At 48.5% G+C, this 19,655-nt stretch overlaps 1 protein-coding gene across 1 annotated transcript in view; it reads right to left on the minus strand.

The window, feature by feature from the left end:
* Positions 1–8,620, minus strand: part of OLFM2 (olfactomedin 2) — a 63,728-nt gene extending 55,108 nt beyond the window's left edge. The window contains exon 1 of the mRNA XM_082621989.1: positions 8,533–8,620. Within this exon, the coding sequence (XP_082478115.1) occupies positions 8,533–8,619 (87 nt within the window). The 5' untranslated portion in view covers position 8,620. The remainder of the gene's footprint in view (positions 1–8,532) is intronic.
* Between the last annotated feature and the right edge of the window lie 11,035 nt (positions 8,621–19,655).

The following is a 19,655-nucleotide window of genomic DNA, read 5'->3' on the forward strand; positions in this document are numbered from 1 at the left end:
GTCTTTTTCACAGTCTACTTAGTGCCAAAATTTTCACATTCTCGTGCTTTTTATTGGTGATCTCGCTATTTTAAGTGGCCCCATGCACAGCGCTAGGTTCTGTCTAGTGCTCTAGGCGCAAGAAGGTTGTAACGTGTCTTCCAGAGAAAATACAACTTGTCGATAAGCTTCACTCAAGCATGAGTTATAGTGCCTTTGGCAGTGAGTTTGACGCCAATGAATCAACAATGTATATGAAATAAGGTGTTTTTAAACAGAAACATTCATAAAAGGAGGTTGCATATTGTTTGGTCAACAAAAATGTCGTGACCACAAGCTTGCAAGAATCTAACCCCACAATGATTCAGTATTCACTAATTCAGTATTCACTAATGCTTTATAGAACATAATTACTGCAAATAGAGAATCTACTGTACATATATACCAAACAGAAGTGTGAACAAGCATTCACTAAAGACATGTGTCAGAGTGTTTATTTCAGCACAGTTTGTCTCAGCCACAAACTTCATCAACCCAAATGTCAAGAAACAGTAGAATGGATATACCACATGCGATATATCCACACAATGGAACACCATAAAGCAACAAAAACAAGGAATCAATCACAAAACAATAATACGGAGGAATCTTACAAACATTATGTAGAGCAAAAGAAGCTGGGCACCAAAAACTACATGCTTAATGACTTCATTAAGTTAAAAAGCAGGTCAAACCAGTGCATAGTGAGAGACATCAGCTTAGCTGTTGCTCTTGAGGGGGCGGGTGGCAAGTAGAAGGAGGATGAGGGGGTTTCTGGATTCTTGCAAAGTTCTGTTTCTTGACCTAGTACTGGTAACATTATGTCACTTTAAGACAATTTATCAAGCTGCACCTTTATGATTTGCCTACTTCTTTGTAGATATGTTTCATGTCAAGAAGGAAGTTTACTCAAAAATATGAATTAAGGTATCAAGTATAAAACATAAGGGTCATTTCTGTTTGATGTGCAGCAGGTAAAAATGCTAGAAGTTCCAGTAGAAAAGCTAGAAAACATAAACCAAGCAAAACTCACTGTCCTTTGTAAGAAGCCAAGTGATCTCTGTCAACCAACTCTGCCATCTTTGTCTCCATGGTATTTCATTCACACAGAGGAAAGGCATGAATTTACATCTGCACGTACACAGCTTTGCATCCCTTGGAACACAAATGGTGTTAATCTTCTAGCCTATGCCTGCTTTTAGTTTTTTGCTTGATTACAGAAAATGTTTGGAAATGGTGTTGAATTCTCCCTGGAATTCTCTCTCTTCCCATCTCTGCTTTCCTGCCTGCCTCAGAATTCCAAGAGGAGATTCCAAAGGAGACAGTAACGCTGGCTGAGGACCTTGGACACCAGACAGTGCGAGGTACAGTCCCCCTGTCCTCCCCCAAATATTAGTGCTTCTATGCCTCTGGCTGTCACCAATTTGCCTCAGGTCTTGTTAGCTCCTGAAATAATTCTGTCTTCACACCTTTACTGTCCCTACTCTAGTTTCAGTCAAAGGATCTGTCCCTCACACAAATCCAACCATGTCTCATTCCTGGCTTTAAAACCTTCTATTTAAACAACAAAAAAGCAAACATCCCAGTTTTGAAAAAGAACAAAGGACTTGACTAGACATTTCTCCAAAGAAGATATACAAATGGCCAATAAGCACATGAAAAGATGCTCAGCATCACTAAGTCTTAATAAAATGCAAAGCAAAGCCACGATGAAGAACCACCTTACACCCTTTAGGATGAGCTAGGATCAAAAAGTCAAATACTGACAAGTGTTAGTGAGGATGTGGAGAAAATGGAACCCTTGTGCACTGTTGGTGGGAGTGGAAAACGGTCCAGCCACTGTGGAAAATGGTATGCATATTCCTCAGAAAGTTAAACACATGATTATCATACAATCCAGAAGACCCACCTCTGGGTATACACCCAAGAGTTAGAAGCAAGGTCTTCAAGAGATATCAGCACATTCATGCTCATAGCAGCACTATTCACAACAGCCAAAGGTGGAGGCAACCTAAATGTCTATTGAAGGATAAACAAAACGTGCTCCAACCATACAATGAAACTTCCTTTTATTCAGCCTTAAAAAGGAAGGAAATTCTGACACCTGCAACAACATGGATGAATCTAGAGGACATCATGCTCAGTGAAATAAGCCAAAAAGACAAACACTGCATGATTCCACCCATGTGAGGTCCCTAGAGGAGTCAAATTCATAGAGGCAGAAAGTAGGATGAAGATTGCCAGGGGCTGGGGGTAGAGGATGGGGAGTTGTTGTTTAGTGGGTAGAATTTCAGTTTCGCAAGATGAAAAGAGTTCTGGAGATGGATGGTGGTGATGCTTGCACCGCAATGCAAATGTACTTAATGCTACTGAATTGTACACTTAAAAATGGTTAAGATGGTAAATTTTATATTCTGTGTATTTTGCCACAATTTAAAAAACGCTTTTATTTAAACACACGCACACACACACACCCTTACTTAGCCCTGAGAACGATTCCACAGTGGGCTGTGTCACACCCCTCCACTTCCCCAGTACCTCGCTCGGTGTCATTCACATAGGAATTACTAGAGAAATTAAGACTAGAAAGAATCTGGCTCATCATATGCTCCCCATGTTGTTTTTTTTGGGGTTTTTTTTTTTTGCGGTACGCGGGCCTCTCACTGCCGTGGCCTCTCCCGTTGCGGAGCACAGGCTCCGGACACGCAGGCTCAGCGGCCATGGCTCACGGGCCCAGCCGCTCCGCGGCATGTGGGATCCTCCCGGACCGGGGCATGAACCCGTGTCCCCTGCATCGGCAGGCAGACTCTCAACCACTGTGCCACCCTGGAAGCCCTCCCCATGTATTTTTCTTGGGAACAACCAGGATCCTCTCAGCACCTAAAAGGTAAAAAGCTATCTGCCATTTCACTCAATGGCTTCAACCGACTTTGCCTCTTGGTTTCTTTCTTCTCATGCTGCGACTCCCTGTCTTCTCATCTGTTAAGCAGGGCTTAGATGCTAACAGGCACTGAGACCCTCTTGGGTTTCCTAGAAGCAACACAAGTCGGCTTCTGCACACAGACTTCATGGAACCTATTCTGACCCCTCTCTTTTCCTCTGGTTTCTCCTTGATTTGTGGCTGAGCTCTGGATGGATGAGGTTGTGAGACAGACCAGGCTTCCACTCTGGGAGTGAAGATATGTCCATGTTCTTGGACAAGAGTTCCTGAAAAATGGGAACAAAATCTCCTGCCCTTGCCACAACTCCCTTCTCCCCAGCACAGCCAGGCTCAACTTTACAGAAGTTAAATCTTCCATCCCAGTCCTTGAGAGCTCAAGCAGTCACCCAGCCTTGGTGTCCAGTATAAGGCTCAAAACACAGAAGGCTCACAATAAGGCTCAAGGCACAAAAGGCTCACAATGGATGCTTTCTAAATGAATACATGAATGCATGAATAAATGAAAATAGCAAGTTACTGCCTCCCAGGCACTGACACTGAATCTGGGGACACAGAGTCATTGCCAACACCAACTGCTGGGATTATGAGAAATCCACACACGCCCACATGGTCAACCTGTATGGACACAGAGTCAGTGTGCCCACACACCCACAAACATGATTATGGCACACACATGTCCCTGCGTCCAGTTTGGCCAATGCCAAGTACACTGTCCCTAAACATACACACACACACCCATGGACACTACAGACACACTCCTATAGGGCCAGAGTTACAGTGAGGTGAGCCATGCAAGAGCAGAGGTGGATCCTGCCTTTATTTAAATTTTGATATTTTGTTCATCATGGATTTTTTGCATTAATTTTGATTTTCTTAAAATATTGCATTAGGGCTTCCCTGGTGGCGCAGTGGTTGAGAGTCCGCCTGCCGATGCAGGGGACACGGGTTCGTGCCCCGGTCCGGGAAGATCCCACATGCCGCGGAGCGGCTGGGCCCGTGAGCCATGGCCGCTGAGCCTGCGCGTCCGGAGCCTGTGCACCGCAACGGGAGAGGCCACAACAGTGAGAGGCCCGCGTACCGCAAAAAAAAAAAAAAAAAAATTGCATTAAAATAGTATTTATCTTGGTCTCTGAGGCTTTTGGCACTCCCCTCAATCTTGCACCCAAGGCAAGTGCCTCGTTTGCTTCACACCCTGATCAGGACCCTGGCTGACACACATACCCAGGGGCATCTGCCCACACGTCTTCCCCAGAGTCACAGGGACACACACAGTCTCTGAACAAACCTCATTCTACCACTAGGTGTCGCCCCAGCTCCTTCATCTTCGGCTCAGCATCAACACCACCATTCCTTAGGAAGAAAATGTCCAGTTCACTTATTATCTGGGAGTCCTCAAGATTTCCTTTTACTTCCATCTACCTGGGACATTTACATTTTCTAAAGGCACCCTGGGGGAAACAGCATCTTAACCCCAAATAGTGGTGCCCTGCAATGGTGGAATTTTAGGCACAGATGGAGAAGATGGGTTTCCCTGATGCCTCTGATCCAGGAGCTGTGGTTGAGTTGAAATGGGTATGGGATAGCCCAAGGGGAGGGTTGTTCCCCCGACCCTCCCTTGGCACAAGAGTTCCACTGTTTGAGAAAGAAAGGGACTCTGTGGGAGGAGGAGGGGGATTCATCCATTCATTCAACAGATATTTGTTGAGAACCTACTATGTGCCAGGCTCTGCTGTAGGCACTGATGATACAACAGAGACCACTGGACCCTGATGAGCTGCCCCTCTAAGGGAAGACAGACAATAGGTGAAGAAACAAATCCTGGGAATGTAGTGACAAAGCCTATGAAGAAAAATAACACAGAGTAAGAGCTCAGAAAGTGGCAATGGGAGGTTATTTTTGATGGCCTCTCAGAGGAGGTGACATTTAAGCAGAAAGACAGGGAGGAAGTTGAGTAGCTACCTGGGGGATCAGTGTCCCAGGCAGAGGAAATGTCAAGTGCAAAGGCCCTGAGGCACGCATTGTACACTGAGCTACTCCTCTTGTCCCATCCTGTGGGGACCCCAGGAAAGAGGTGGCCCCAAACCCAGATAGTACCAAAGATGTAGCTAGATCTTTTTTTTTTTTTTTGTAAATTTATTTATTTTATTTCTTTATTTTTGGCTGTGTTGGGTCTTCACTGCTAAGCATGGGCTTTCTCTAGTTGTGGCGAGCGGGGCCTACTCTTCGTTGCAGTGCACGGGTTTCTTATTGCGGTGGCTTCTCTTGTTGCGAAGCATGGGCGCTAGGCACGTAGGCTTCAGTAGTTGTGGTGCACAAGCTCAGTAGTTGTGGCTCACGGGCTGCAGAGTGCAGGCTCAGTAGTTGTGGCACACAGGCTTAGTTGCTCCGTGGCATGTGGGATCTTCCTGGACCAGGGCTCGAACCGGTGTCCCCTGCATTGGCAGGCGGATTCTTAACCACTGTGCCACCAGGGAAGCCCTGTAGCTAGATCTTAAGGAGGATTTCCCAGTGGTCAGGAAGAGAGCATCTTTCCCATGGATAAGATGGTGGGCCTTGGACCCGTCAAGCTCTCTGGTAGCTCCAGACCCTGGAGGGATGGACAACTCCTCTGACAGGTCCTACTCCCCTGTTCTCAGGGTCAAATCCAAACTGCTGTCCACGGCCCACAACTTCCCACTTGGTCGGTCCCTCCTGGCTTCCCTGGCCTCATCTCCCCCCAACTTCCCCTTCACTCACACCTATCCAGACACACCAGCCTCTCTGCTGCTCCCCAAACATACCATGCTTGTTCCCACTTTCAGGGCCTTTGCACTTGCTCTTCCTGCTTTGAAGGCTCTTCTCCTGGATACAGAAGGCATCCTTCTCTCACTTCCTTCAAGTGTCACCTCAAATACCACCTTCTTAGAGACACCGCCTCTACCACACCTGCTAAAATAGCCCCCCACTGCACCACCATCACACTTTAATCCCCTTTACCCTGTTTATTATTCTTCATGCCACTTGCATTGTATTATATATTGATTTAGCTGTTGACATTGTATTATATATTTATTCGATTCTTGTCTGTCTCTCCTGCAACAAGGTCAGCTCCAGGAGGGCAGGGATTTGATGACTTGGTTCATGGCTATATCTCCAATGCTCCGTCATATCTGTTGATTGAACGGACAAATGAATGATTTCTAGAAAGAACCCCTGGTGGAGACCAGGGCCCATCAAGGACCGAGGAGGGGGTTCTGGGAAGCGATGGAGGGGATAGAGATAGGACAGAGCATCCATTCTCCAGACCTCTTCCTTCCCTGGGGCGTCAGGCTGGGTGGGCAAGCTGGGGCACACAACACTGTAGTGCCCATGGCCGCCTGGAGGCACTGCAGTTGGTAGCAGGACCCTACCCGCCTCACCCCAACTGATTACCCCAGCTTAGCTCCGCCCCCTGGCCATTTAGCCCCACCTCCACTGAACCCAGTTCGGTCCCACCCCCTAAAGAGCCTGGTATAGCTCTCATGCATCTTCATGTTAGCCCTGCCCCCAAGCATCTCCCACCCTCCTCTGGGGTCACCCAACATCACCTCTCACTGCACTCTCCCACACCCTTAGGCAATCTTGGCGAAAGAACATGAAATCTAGAGTTTCCTAGGGGCCAGCAGGGGTGGAGGAAAATCCCCAGATGGTAGCTCCAAGGGTCCTTCTTGGAAACCCAATTCAACTTCACTCCTGGTGCATTTTTATGCACCATTCTCTCAAGTGTATACCTCTTTCGGTCTCTCGTCTCTCGCTCAGCTGACTCTCTTTACTTCTTTGGGGCTCACATATCAGTTGAGCACCCAGTGTGTGTGGCCTGATGCTTGGCTCTGAGCACACTTCCCATCCCAGCCAGTATGTGGGTCCTGAGATAGGGAAACAGAGGAGTGAGGGAGGGGACCTCACGAGGTCTCCTTGTAGCCTGGAAATCTTTCTATCTAGAGTCTGATCTCCATCCCTCTCCCAACAGCCCCCCTCAGGGTGGGTACAAGGTTCTGATTCTTCTCTTGGCCAGGAAAGAGAAGGTGCCAGGACTGTTTTTCCCCTGAGCTTCTACCTAGAAACCCTCCTAGTATTTACACAGGCACTGTTCACAGCCATGGAGTGGATTATTTAACAAGAGGGTAAATGCATGGGCTCAGGGGCCGGACTGCCTTGGTTCAATCCTAGCTCTGCCACTCCCAAGCTGTCTGAGCTTGAGCAAGTGACCTAACTTTTCTGTGCCTCAGCCCCCACCATCTGTAAAATGAAGGTAACAATAGCACCCACTAGTTAAGCTGCTCAGAGGATTAAATGTCTTAGTTCATTCGGTGTGCTTGAAACAGTGCCCAGCACATAATAAGGACTTAATAAGTGTTAGCTGTTATTATAAATATTTTATTATTTTGGATTCCAGCTTCCCTCTGAGCTCCTGAAGACCTGAGAACTTAGGGGGCTCCCACCCCCAAAGATGGAGGAGGAAAGAGGCTTCCCAATAGCATTAGAAAGCTGGGACCACCCCCCACATTTTGAAAAGCCCCCATCTCTTGCCCAAGAGATGAGGTACCAAGGAGAGGGAGACGTGCTCCTGTGAAAGCATGTAATGTGCAAGGCACCAACACACACACACGGATGTACACATTTGCACACACAGCCCTTGCCCCGCACACCCCCTTTTAGAGCGACTTAGGCACAGAATGACACGTGGTTACCCAAAGCTTCCACACAGCCACACACCTGGTCACCCACATTTTGTACAACACCCGGGCACATGGGCCAGGGTCATGGGGACACTGACACACACCCTCCTTTATACACAGCCACAGCTGCCCACATACCGCTGGGGTTAATACAGTCCTCACTTGCTGTCACACAGCCAGTCACACACAGATACACAAGTCCCAGTCTCAGGCTCACAAGCCTTCCACTGTCACATCGGCCCTCCAAGTCACAGCCTCCCACTGTCACATACAGACTGCCTCGGGTACAAACAGCCTCCCCCAATCAGGCCCCAAGTCATGCACGGTTGGGCACACCTGCACAGCCACACACGCAAACTCTCAGTCACACCCAGCTGTGACACAAAGGCACACACGTTTACCCAGCACCCTCCAGCACTTCACACACGTCCCCGTCAGTCACTCACACGTGAGCCCCGCCCCCTTGCCCACCTTGGGGGTGCGGGCGAGGAGTGGGGGGCTATAAAAGCTGGGCACCTCTTGCCATGATGGGGGAAGTGAAGGATAAGCGACACACAAAGCCCCCTGAAGTCCCCCCACGACCCCACTTAGCTCGAGCGAGATGGCGGGTGTGGGCTCCGGTCACCGAGAGATTGAGAACCCCACAGCTGGGATCAGGTTGCCTCCCAAACCATCCCAGCTCTGAGGCTGGATCTGAAGCTCCCCTTCCCATTCCCAAAGCCAGGGTGGACGTCCCAGCCCCTCCCTCGCTGAGACTCCCCCTCCCTCGCAGCCGCGGGGGGCTCATGGAGCCTCCAGTCCCGTTTCTGCGGGGCCCTCTGAGCCCCCGCCCCTTCTGGAGCCCTCTGCGCCCGCACCTGCCTGCCGGGCCCCTACCTGTCCGGCGAGGCCTGAACACAGAAGCAGCAGCAGCAGCAGCGGCAGCGGCGGCGGCGGCGGCGGCGGGACCGTGAGCGGCCACATGACGTGCCCCCGGCCCGGCGTCCCGTCCCCCGCCCGCCCTAGCGACGCCTCGGCACGGGGACAGCCACCATGCGCTACCCCGCCCGCCGGGCCGGGCGACCCTATGCCGCCGCCTCCCCGGCCTCGCGGGCGGCTGGGATTCCGCCCCACCCCCGCCCCTCGCTCGCTCCGAGTCTTTGTTGCGGGCTCCGCCCCCCGCCCCGCCCCCAGCTCGTCTTAGGGCGCCGACGGAGCGGGGTCTGGGGTCGGCGAAGCGGGGGTGAGGGTGGGGTGGTGGAAGCCGGCACCCGAGAGGGTAGCTGGGGTTGCGACCCAGAACCCCAAGGCCAATCTGGGGGTGGCTCATGGAGATGGGGACGGTGAGGGGGTTCCTTCACGTGGTAGTCAATTTCACCCTCCCTGGACATTTCCCACGTTATAAATGGGCTTGGGAGAGGGATCAAGGGGCAGGGGGCGTAGGAGGAAGGCCTGGTAGCAAAGAAGAGAAACTGAGAGGCCTCCTCTTTAAAAAGCTCAGGAGTCAACAGAGAAATTGAGGCAGTCTGTGAAATTGGGCTTCGAGACGGATCACTGCAGGGACGGGGGCGGAGATGGAGACAGAAAGTGAGAGACAGATACAGGGGGCGGGAGATCTCTAGACGAGGCCAAAGGGGATGGCCAGCTGGTGGGCATCTTCCTTCCCCCCATCACACCTGGGACAGTCTCTGTCTCCCATTGCAGTGGCCCAAGACAAGAGACGAGATCCTGAGAGAATCAAAATATTAAGGCCACCTCCACACGAAGCTGCTTGCATATGAAGGGCGTCCTCGTCCAGCCTCCGGACTTTCTCTGCCTGTCCCCCCTCATCGGTCTCCCCAAACATCTTCCCTCACCAAAGTTCCTCTATGGTTTTTTGGGTGAGGGAGCAAGCAAGTCAGGTTATAAAGAAATCAGCCATAAAATATCGGGAGTGGGGAAGCCTGGCATTTTTCTTACCCTACTGTGTGCCCTGCAGATAACAGGTTGTGGATGGTTTTCTCAAAGCAAGGAGAAAGAGCTTGTTATCCAATAAGACCTGGGTTCGACCCTGGTTCTGTCACTTCTTGGCCATATGACCCCAGGCAAAGAGCTTTCCTTCTCTTAGGAGACCTGTTTCCTCTTGAGGTGTTGGGGGCTTCTGTGACTTATGAGTGAATAGAGCACCTAGCCCAGCACCCAATCCCCAGAGGGCATTACTACAGTGAAGCATGGGGTTGAGGACACTGGCCATGGGATGTGGGACACAAAACAGAATCTGAGCCAGGAAAGGCATCTCATCATCCCTCTCCCTCTTTTTCCCAGATGGGAGATGATCTTTTGCTGACTCCTCAGGCCAAGCCTGCATTAAGCATGGGATAGGAGAGGGGTATTGGTTGTTGGAACACACAAGCTCTTGACGAAGAGTGGGCTGTGGTCAACTCGGGTGGAGGAGGGCCCTGCTTGTCCCTGTCCCTTTCCTTGCCCTTGTTAGTGCTGTGTTTCAGAACCACGGACAATGTCTTCCTTGGGATTGGTCATGGAGGAGGTCATTGTATGGTCAAGCTATGGCCTGTGTTGTGTGGTTGACATGGGTCAATAGGCCCTTAGGTCCATTCCTCACTCTGTTTCCCTGCTCTGTTTCAGGAGAGATGGCCCCTGAAAACTACATTTCCCAGGTTCCCTTGATCCCTACAAACTACATTTCCCAGGCTGGGCTCAGGCAATGGGAAGTCTGGAGAGAGATTGGAGGACCGGAGAAAAAAGAAGCCAGGATATTTCTCCCTCTCTCTCCAGTTTGGGTGTCTCTGGCAGTGGCTGTTGTCTCAGCCTCCTCTGTGGTCTCAGCCCCTTTGAGGGTCCCCACCATGGTTCATTCAGCTCCTGCCAGGTGGCCGTAACTCTGGTAAACACCTCCTCCCTTTGCTGCTTCAGCCCTTGGAAGGTGGTGGCTTGCTATTCTAGAGTAGATTCACCGTCCCCTATTTGCTCTTAAAGCTTAACTAACTCCTCTGTAACTAAATCCCCATATTAAATTCTTGCTATTGAACTATCTGGTGTGAGCTTTGTTTTTCTGACTAGACCCTGGCCAATACTTTCAGTGCTGTAGACATAACCACAGCTGTGGTCAGTGGCGCTGCCAGTGGCCTGATCATGCTGTAGTCAATGTTCTATTAAACTGTGATCTGCACTGCCCTCAGCATCCTGGCTCTACTGTGGTCAGCATTGTGGTCAGTACTGTGGTCTCCAGTGGTCATTCTTGACTGTGCTGTGGTCAGTGTGGTGGTCAGCTTCCTGGCTGTGTTGTGGCTCAGAGTCACAATCACTATCCTGGTCATGCTGTGGTCAGTGTTCTGACCTAGCTTTGGACAGTGACCTGGCCATGCTATGGTCAGAATTATTATCATGTTGTACTGTGGTCAGGGTCATACTCAGTGTCCTGGTCGTACAGTTGTCAGCTTCAAGATCAGCACCATGGTCAGTGCTACGATGAGCATGATGTCTGCCTTGTGCACCATCATTGAAGAGAGATCAGCTTCTCAAGGACCTTGTACAACAAAACTGACGGACCAGGTGGCTTGGGGTCTGGTACTGGGCAGTCTGCTCTCCACAATGTGCAGAGGCAGGGGTGAAGGGCAGTGGATCCCTGCCAACTCTCGCCAGCTGGCCATTGGGTTTTCTTAATTGATGCTTGGGCAGCCATTGGCTTTACTCACCTGTGACCCCTCTATGTGTCCAGCCAGAGGAAGAAACAGTCCGGGCCTTTGTTTTCCCATACTCTGCACAGGGCCTGACATGGAGAAGATGATCAAGAAGAATTTAATGAGTTAATGAATCTAGGTCATTCATGTCTACCCATACATTTGCTCTTGCTGACCCCTCCATATATTATTCAGGACTCCTTTGATAGCAAGTAGCAGAAAGGCAACTTGAACTGTCTTAACAAAAAAAGAATATCTATTAGCTCACATAACTGAAAGAAAAATCCAGAGGTAATGGAATTCAGGCATGGCTGGATCCAGGGGTTCTGTTATATCATCAGAATTCTGTCTCTCTCCATTTATCATCTCTACTATTCTCTACAAGGGATCCCTTTTAGCCAGGAGGTGTTAAAGATAATTCCCAGGAGCTTTCATCTTCCAAGCGCAGCAACTTCAGCAAAAAGAGAGTTTGCAAAATAATATCTCTCATTGGTCCATCCCAAGTCATGTGCCCATCCCTGAGCCAATCATGGTTTCAGAGGAATTGATTATGTGGCTTGACCAGACCTGGCTCATAGTTCACCCCTCTGGACCCAGAAGGTGGAGTTAGCCTCATTCAACCTATATTGGATGGAAAACAAGGGAGCAAAGTGGGGGGGGGCGGAGATATGGAACTTTTACCATTGAAAGAGGGAAAAACTCTTGTGTAAGCAAAACCAAAAGACAGTGAATTGACTCTCAGCACCATCCCAACCTCCTAGTGTGCATTCCTACACTACAGAGGCTGCAAAGCTAAAAACTATGTTTTCCAGACTCCCTTGCAGCTAGATTTCTGTATGGCAATGAGATTTTATTAATTGGAAGATTGAGATGTGGGTGGGGGAATTGGATGAAGGTCATCTTTCTATTGTGGGTTTTCCTGCAGAGATATTACTGTCTTCAGTCACCAGTGTCACTAGCTTTTGTTGAGAGGCAGTTGCAAATGACAATGATGGTAGCTTCCAAATCTCTAAATTGCAACCATGGAGATGTATTTTTTTTAAAAAGCAGTTTTATCAAGATATAATTCACATACCATACAATTCACCCTTTAGTGTATACTTCAATGGCTTTTGGTATATTACATTATTAATTTTTTAAGTTGTAGTAAAATATAAGTATCATAAAATTTGCCACTTAAACTATTTCTTTTTTAAAAAATATTTTATTTATTTATTTATTTGGTGGCACTGGGTCTTAGTTGCAGAAGGCGGGCTCCTTAGTTGTGGCTCGCCAACTCTTTATTTGTAGCATGTGAACTCTTAGTTGCAGCATGCATTTGGGATCTAGTTCCCTGACAAGGGATCGAACCTGGGCCCCCTGCATTGGGAGCTCAGAGTCTTAATCACTGTACAACCAGGGAAGTTCCATCTTCCTTCCTTTCTTCCTTCCTTCCTTCCTTCCTTCCTCTTTCTTTCTTTCTTTCTTTCTTTCCTTCTTTCCTTCTTTCTTTATTTCCTTCTTTCTTCCACACTGTGTGGCTTGTGGGATCTTAGTTCCCCAACTCAGGGATCAAACCCAGGCCCTCAGCAGTGAAAGCTGCTAAGTCCTAACCACTGGACCACCAGGGAATTCCCTAAACCATTTTTAAGGGTACAATTCAGTGGTATTAATTACCTCTTCAGTGTTGTGAAACCATCAACACTATCTGTTTTCACAACTTTTTCATCTCCCCAACACTCTGTAACCATTAAACAATAACTCCTCATTTTTCCCATCCCCAGCCCTTGGAACCTCTAATCTACTTTCTGTCTCAATGAATTTGCCTATCTAAGATATTTCATATAAGTGGCGTCACACAATATTTGTCTTTTTGTGTCTGGCTTCTTTCACTTAGCATAATGTTTTTGAGGTTTATCAAAACCTCACAGTATGGCATGTATCAGAACTTTATTCCTTTTTATAGCTGAATAATATTCCATTATATGGCTGGACCAGATTTTGCTTTTGCATTATGCTGATGTATTTTTTTATTTTATTGGCATATAGTTGATTTACAATGTTGTGTTAATTTCAGACGTACAGCAAAGTGATTCAGTTACACATATACATATATTCATTCTTGTTATGGTGATGTATTCTTGAAGTCAGTGGTTCCCAGTGACTTCCTATGTGAATAACAGAGGCAGGAGCTCCTGGAAGGGTCAATTCAGAAGCCATGTTCTGTAGTAAGTCATCCAATAGGCTTAGCCTAGAGCCCCATCCTTCTGCCTTCCAACAGTTTTGTAAGCACCAGGTTCCCTGATTTTGGTCCTTATTTCCTATAGCTAAACCCTGATTGATATGTTCTTGGAATATTCATTCCCCTTACCTGTTTGGAGAAAACCTTGTCATTCATGAAGTCCTAATACCCCAGGCTGTGTGCTACCACCTACTCAGGGCTGCATCTCTCTCTCTCTCTCACACACACACACATTTTTTTTTTTTTTTTTGGCTGTACTATGTGGCTTGCGGGATCTTAGTTCCTGAACCAGGGATCAAACCCATGCCCCCTGCCGTGGAAGCGCAGAGCCCTAACCACTGGACCACCAGGGAATTCCCTACATCTCTTTAATAACAACCATCCCCGCTCATCGAGCTCCCACTAAGGACTCAACACCAGGTGAAGTCCTCTCCATGCATTATTTCCTTTAATTCTTCTTTTTTTTTTTTAGTTGTGGCACATGGGATCTTTGTTGCAGCATGCAGGATCTTTGTTGCCGCGTGTGGGATCTTCGTTGTCGCGTGCTGGATCTTTAGTTGCGGCATGTGAACTCTTAGTTGCAGCATGTGGGATCTACTTCCCTGACCAGGGATTGAACCTGGGCCCCTTGCACTGGGAGCATGGAGGCTTAGCCACTGGACCACCAGGGAAGTCCCTATTTCCTTGAATTCTTACAACAACCCTATGAGGTAGGAATTATTATCCCCAATTTAAGAATGAAAAGTCTGAGGCTCAGAGAGGTTAGCTAACTTGACCAAGGCCACCCAGCTACAAACAGCAGACATTGGGTTCAAACCCAGTTCTGTCTGACTCAAAGCCAACCTATTGACCTCTGTAGCATTATACTGGGTTATTTGTTCTGCATCTTTCCTTTCCTATCAAATCCACATAGACAACTGAGGGTCAGTCCTCCTGGAGACCCCTTGGAGAGAGCGTAGATGCTGCCCTTCATAGCTGTCCCACCAGAGGGTGAGGGAGGCAGGTATTTATTCTCCAAGACCCACGTGTCACTGCGGGAGGCCTGCTCCCAGGGGCCTCAGCTCCTCAGCATTTCTGGTTTGACCAGAATATGAGTTGAGAAAGCCCTGAGGCTAAAGTGTGCACAGGTACCCATGAGGGCAAGGGGGATACAGGCAGGACACCGACATCATCTGCCTCAGTCCCACTTTTCAGATGGAGGGATTGAGGCTCAGAGAAATTAAGACACTTGAGCAAGGCCACAGAGAGGGTGTACAGCAGAACTAAGACCATAATTTGGTTCATGTCGGATTCCAGACATGAGGCTTTTTACGCTGTTGTTGCAGGGGATATCTGTTCACGTGGCATCCAGAAGATCTGGTCCATCCCAGATGAGCTGAGCATCACCTCTTCCCCTCCCCGGCTTGTACATGCATCTCTATGGCGATCATTCCAGGCGCCCTCCAGGTCCAGGGCTCCCAATCCTGGTCCTCCAGTTGTTCACTCAGAATGGAGCCCAGCTCTCCTTCCATTTCCTAGGAGAGGCTCCTAAGTTCAGCCCTTGAGCCTGGGGGTTCCCCACAGACTGGCCCCACTGTTCAGCCCCATTCTTTCCTTCTCTTGGGCATTTCTCACCATGGAGCTGCAGTCACCAAAGGAACTCCCTCCCCTCCAGGCACCACACACACACACACACACACACACACACACACACACACACACACACACAATGACCATGTGAAAATGAGAATTTGTCCCCCAGTTGCACAGGCCTGGCCTCAAGTGAACTGACACACAAACACACAACATGGACGTAGAGTCACCCAGGGACACTGCACCCTGATAAATGGTCCAGGCACAATGCCATGCTCAGACAGAACAGTGTCACCCAGAACCAGCACATACAACCACATGCAACACACAGCCACATACACGTTCCAGGCAGAAGAGCCCACAGAAACCCACCCACACACCCATCAAATGGTGGAAGAACGTCAGAGGTGAACCAACCACAGTTACCCAAGAACCAGCACTCACAAATATATTTGATCCAACACACACACAGACCCCCGACACAAAAAACACCCAAACCCCACGGTTCAGACGCAGAGCTCACACACACAGATTCATGTATGTGGAGATCTATAAAACAGACATATCGTTCATACAGTAACATGCACAAACTCACAAGACAATCACACAAAACAGGGCAGGTAGTTTAAGCACAACACACAGACACACAAAAGAGGCACACCGTTTGTATAAAACCCACCCACAGACCCACAGTTCAGACACAGTCACAAACACAAAGTACAGGCAGACAGTTCACACACACCCACAGGGACCCATGACACAGCACAGACACCCACGACACGCGAACCCCAGGCTGGAGCAGTGTGGGAATGAGGTTGTGAGAAGCAGGGGAGGGGGAGGGGGACCAGATGACTCAGGAGGCCTCTCTGGGGGAGGATACGGAGGAGGGAGGGCGGGTGGGCAGGCAGGCGTCCAGCGCATATGGTTCTCATTAAAGGCCTGGGAATTGAGGAATGAGCTGGCGGGACAAGGAGACCTAGCATCACTTCCCAGCCCTGCCAAGCCAGGAAGGAGCGAAGCCCTAATCCAAGGTTATGGGGCCGGAACTTGGCTCAGAACCACAGCAGCTCCTACCAAGAGCGGTCTACCCCGAGCCAGACCTGGCTGGGGCTCATTTCAACCCCTGCAACAGCCCTGGGAAGGGTTTCACAGGAGAGGAAAGTGAGGGGCTCAAAGGGGTTAAGCCACTTGCCTGAGGCCACACAGCTAGCAAGTGGTAGAACTGGGATTGGAGCCCAGGTCTCTGTGCAGCTGCCACCCCAGCCCCAAGGCAGATGTACAGACTCCTCCATCTATCCACAAGCAGAGACCGGGCACTCAATCCAGGCCCAGCCTGCACTGGCTTTAGGGAAGCCCCGTTTTCAAGTAATTGAGAGTTAGGAGTGGGGTGCCTGCACAGATGGGCAGGGTTCACTGAGTGTGACTGGGGGGTCCAGATCTAGCCTGAGGGGTCAGCATCAGGGAGTGACACCAGAGTTGCAATCCGAGGGATGAGTAAGAGCTGGCAGGGCGTGGTGGGCAGAAAGAAGAGCAGGTGCAAAGGCCCTGAGGCCACAAGGTGCAGGAGGCTAGGTCTCCTGATGAGGTATGGTGGCAAGTGAGGCCAGAACCGCAGGTAGAAGAACTTGGACTTTGTCTTAGGGCTAAAAGGAAGTCTCAGGAGAGTGGTGATCTGAAAGGTACATAGTGAGGTTTGGGCAACCAGCATGAAGATCATACTCAGGGTAGATGAAAATGCACCTTCTCCCTAACCCAGAATTTCCTAATTTCTTATATACTTATACATCCTAGAGATACTTACCATGTGCAACACATGCCCAGATGTTTGAAGAGGAACAAAATGGGAAACACCTAAAAGTTTATGAGTAGGAGAACAGCTAACTCTGCTGAGGTGAGCGTTTTCAAAGCAATTAAAAAGACAAGACTAGAAATACTTGTGCCTACATGGAGAAGATGAAAAAATCTCTGGCTGAACTAACAAAGCAAGTCACAAAAAAACATGTTCAATATTGTACCAGTGCGAGATAGTTTAGAAACTTGCAAAATCATGTTGTTCATCATCCCTGGATACAGCTTCCTGTAAGCAGTAAACATGGGGAAATAAACTGAGGTCAAAAATTCCCACAACCTAGGGAAAGGAAAAAATAAGGAGCTAGGGTTTCATGGGGACGAAGTTTCAGTTGGGGAAGATGAAAAAGTTCTGGAGGTGGATGGTGGGAATGGTTGCCCACTAATGTGGATGTATTTCATGTCACTGAACTGGACACTTAAAAATGGGTAAACGGTTTAAATTTTATTTTATGTATTCTTTTTGGCCACGCTGCACGGCATGCAGGATCTTAGTTCCCCGACCAGGGATCAAACCCCCAACCCTTGCAGTGTAAGCACAGAGTCTTAACCACTGGACCGCCAGGGAAGCCCCTGTACCCATGTTTTTAATTCTCCACATTCATCTACCCTTGCCGGGGAAGGGAGAGGAATGCAATGGCAGAAATGTATACAGGAGGCATCAATTGCGGGTATGATGCTTTATTTCTTAGGTTGAGTGGTGGGCACATGAGTGTTCATTATAAAGTTTCTCTCTATCTCTCCCTCTCTCTCCCCATATATTTATATGTATGTTGCATTTTAAGTGTTGCATATGTATGCATATTTTTATATATGCATCACTTAAAATGTAACACTTTTGTAGCACTTACCACATGGCAGACATTGTTCTAAGTATGTGATCTATTTTAACTACTTTAATCCTCACACAATCTGACGCTGTAGGTGCTATTATTCACCCCACTTTACAGCTCTGGAGACTGAGGTTCAGAGGGGTGAAGGTCACATCTGTTATAGCAAAGGAGCTGAAACTTGGACCAGGCGGCTTGGCTCTAACCACTACACCACACCACCTCCATACACCTTCCATATTTCATTCATCGGTTTTGCCACACTTGGAATGGATCCGAGAAGAGGGTGTGTCTCCGGAGGTGGGGGTGGGGGCATGGGAAAGGGCATCAGGATTTTCTGGGTGCTAGAAACAGTCTACATCTTGTTTAGGGTCTGTAGATAATTGTCAAAACTCCTCCAACAGAACACTTAAGATCAGTGCATTTTATTATACATAATGTGTGCCTGGATGAAAACAATTTCTAAGAAAGAAATAATACTCAATCTAGCAATTCCACTTTTGGAGATAGATCCAAAAGAATCAAAAGCAGGGTCTCAAAGCGATACTTGCACTTTCGTATTCATAGCAGCATTATTCACAGTAGCCAAGAGCTGGAAGCAACCCAAGTGTCCATCAGTGGATGACTGGATATACAAAATGTGGTCCATCCATCCGATGGAATATCATTCACCCTCAAAAAGGAAGGAAATTCTGACACCTGCTATAACATGGGTGAACCGTGAGGATATGATGCTCAGTGAAATAAGCCAGTCACAAAAAGACAAATACTGCATGATTCCACTCATGTGAGGTCCCTAGAGGAGTCAGATCCATAGAGACAGAAAGTAGGTGGGGGCCAGGGGCTGAGGTGGGAGGGCATGGAGAGTTGTTTAATGAGTATAGAGTTTCGGTTTTGCACAATGAAAAAGTTGTAGAGATCTGTTGCCCAGCAACGTGAATATACTTAACACTACTGAACTGTACACTTAAAAATGGTAGATGGTAAATTTTATGTTATGCAGTTTTTCACCACAAAAATAAAATAAAATAAGAAATTTACCAAGGGGGAAAAAGCGTGTATAAAAGAGATTAGACTAGCATCTAGCATGGAAAGACAGGACAACCTCTTGGTGTCAATCTGGGTCTTCTGTCTGCTCAGCCACCCGTCTTCCCAGTGCTGCACTGTCACCTTCAGGGTCCAGGCCCGTCCTCTCGAAAGGAAGCTCTGGTGTCTGGGGGACTCAGCACAGGAGGCCACACGTCTGTCCTTGTGGGGTCAGGATCTCTTTGCATGGCCAGGTGTGGATCGCCATGGTTCTGCATGGGTCAGTGCCTCTGGGCCTGGCTGTGTGAGATGTCACATGGCTCCCTCCCTCTCTCTCTGTATGAGCCACCACTTCAGGGATGCATCCTCCAGGAAGCCTTCCTTGACTACTCTGTCTCAAGGAACACCCCTCTAGTCCTCCTCCCTGCCTTATTTTTCTTCATAGCACCACCTGACATATCATATATGTATTTGCTTACTGCCTGTCAACCCCACTAGACTGTTAACTCCACGAGGGCAGGGATCTTTGTTTTATCCACAGCTGGGTCCCCGGAGCCTAGAATAGTGCCTGGCACATGGTAGGTGTTTAACAAAGATTGGTTGATTGATTGAATGAATGAATGAATGTGTGAGCAGAGGGAGGGTTATCTCTGAATCACCCATGATGGAGTTCACCTGGGCCCACATCTGTGGCTTGTGTGTTGGTGGCATGTCTCTGTGTGGGGCTGTGTGTTCCTCTGTGTTCCTAGCATGTGTCAGGCCCCAGGATACAGTAGTTCTATGTGTGACAATGGGGATCTCCCTCCAGATGTGGCTCCATCTCTGAGGGTGGGTTTGTGAACA

The sequence above is a fragment of the Mesoplodon mirus genome (assembly GCF_964341445.2).
Source record: "Mesoplodon mirus genome assembly, chromosome: 5".
Classification (NCBI taxonomy): domain Eukaryota; kingdom Metazoa; phylum Chordata; class Mammalia; order Artiodactyla; family Ziphiidae; genus Mesoplodon; species Mesoplodon mirus.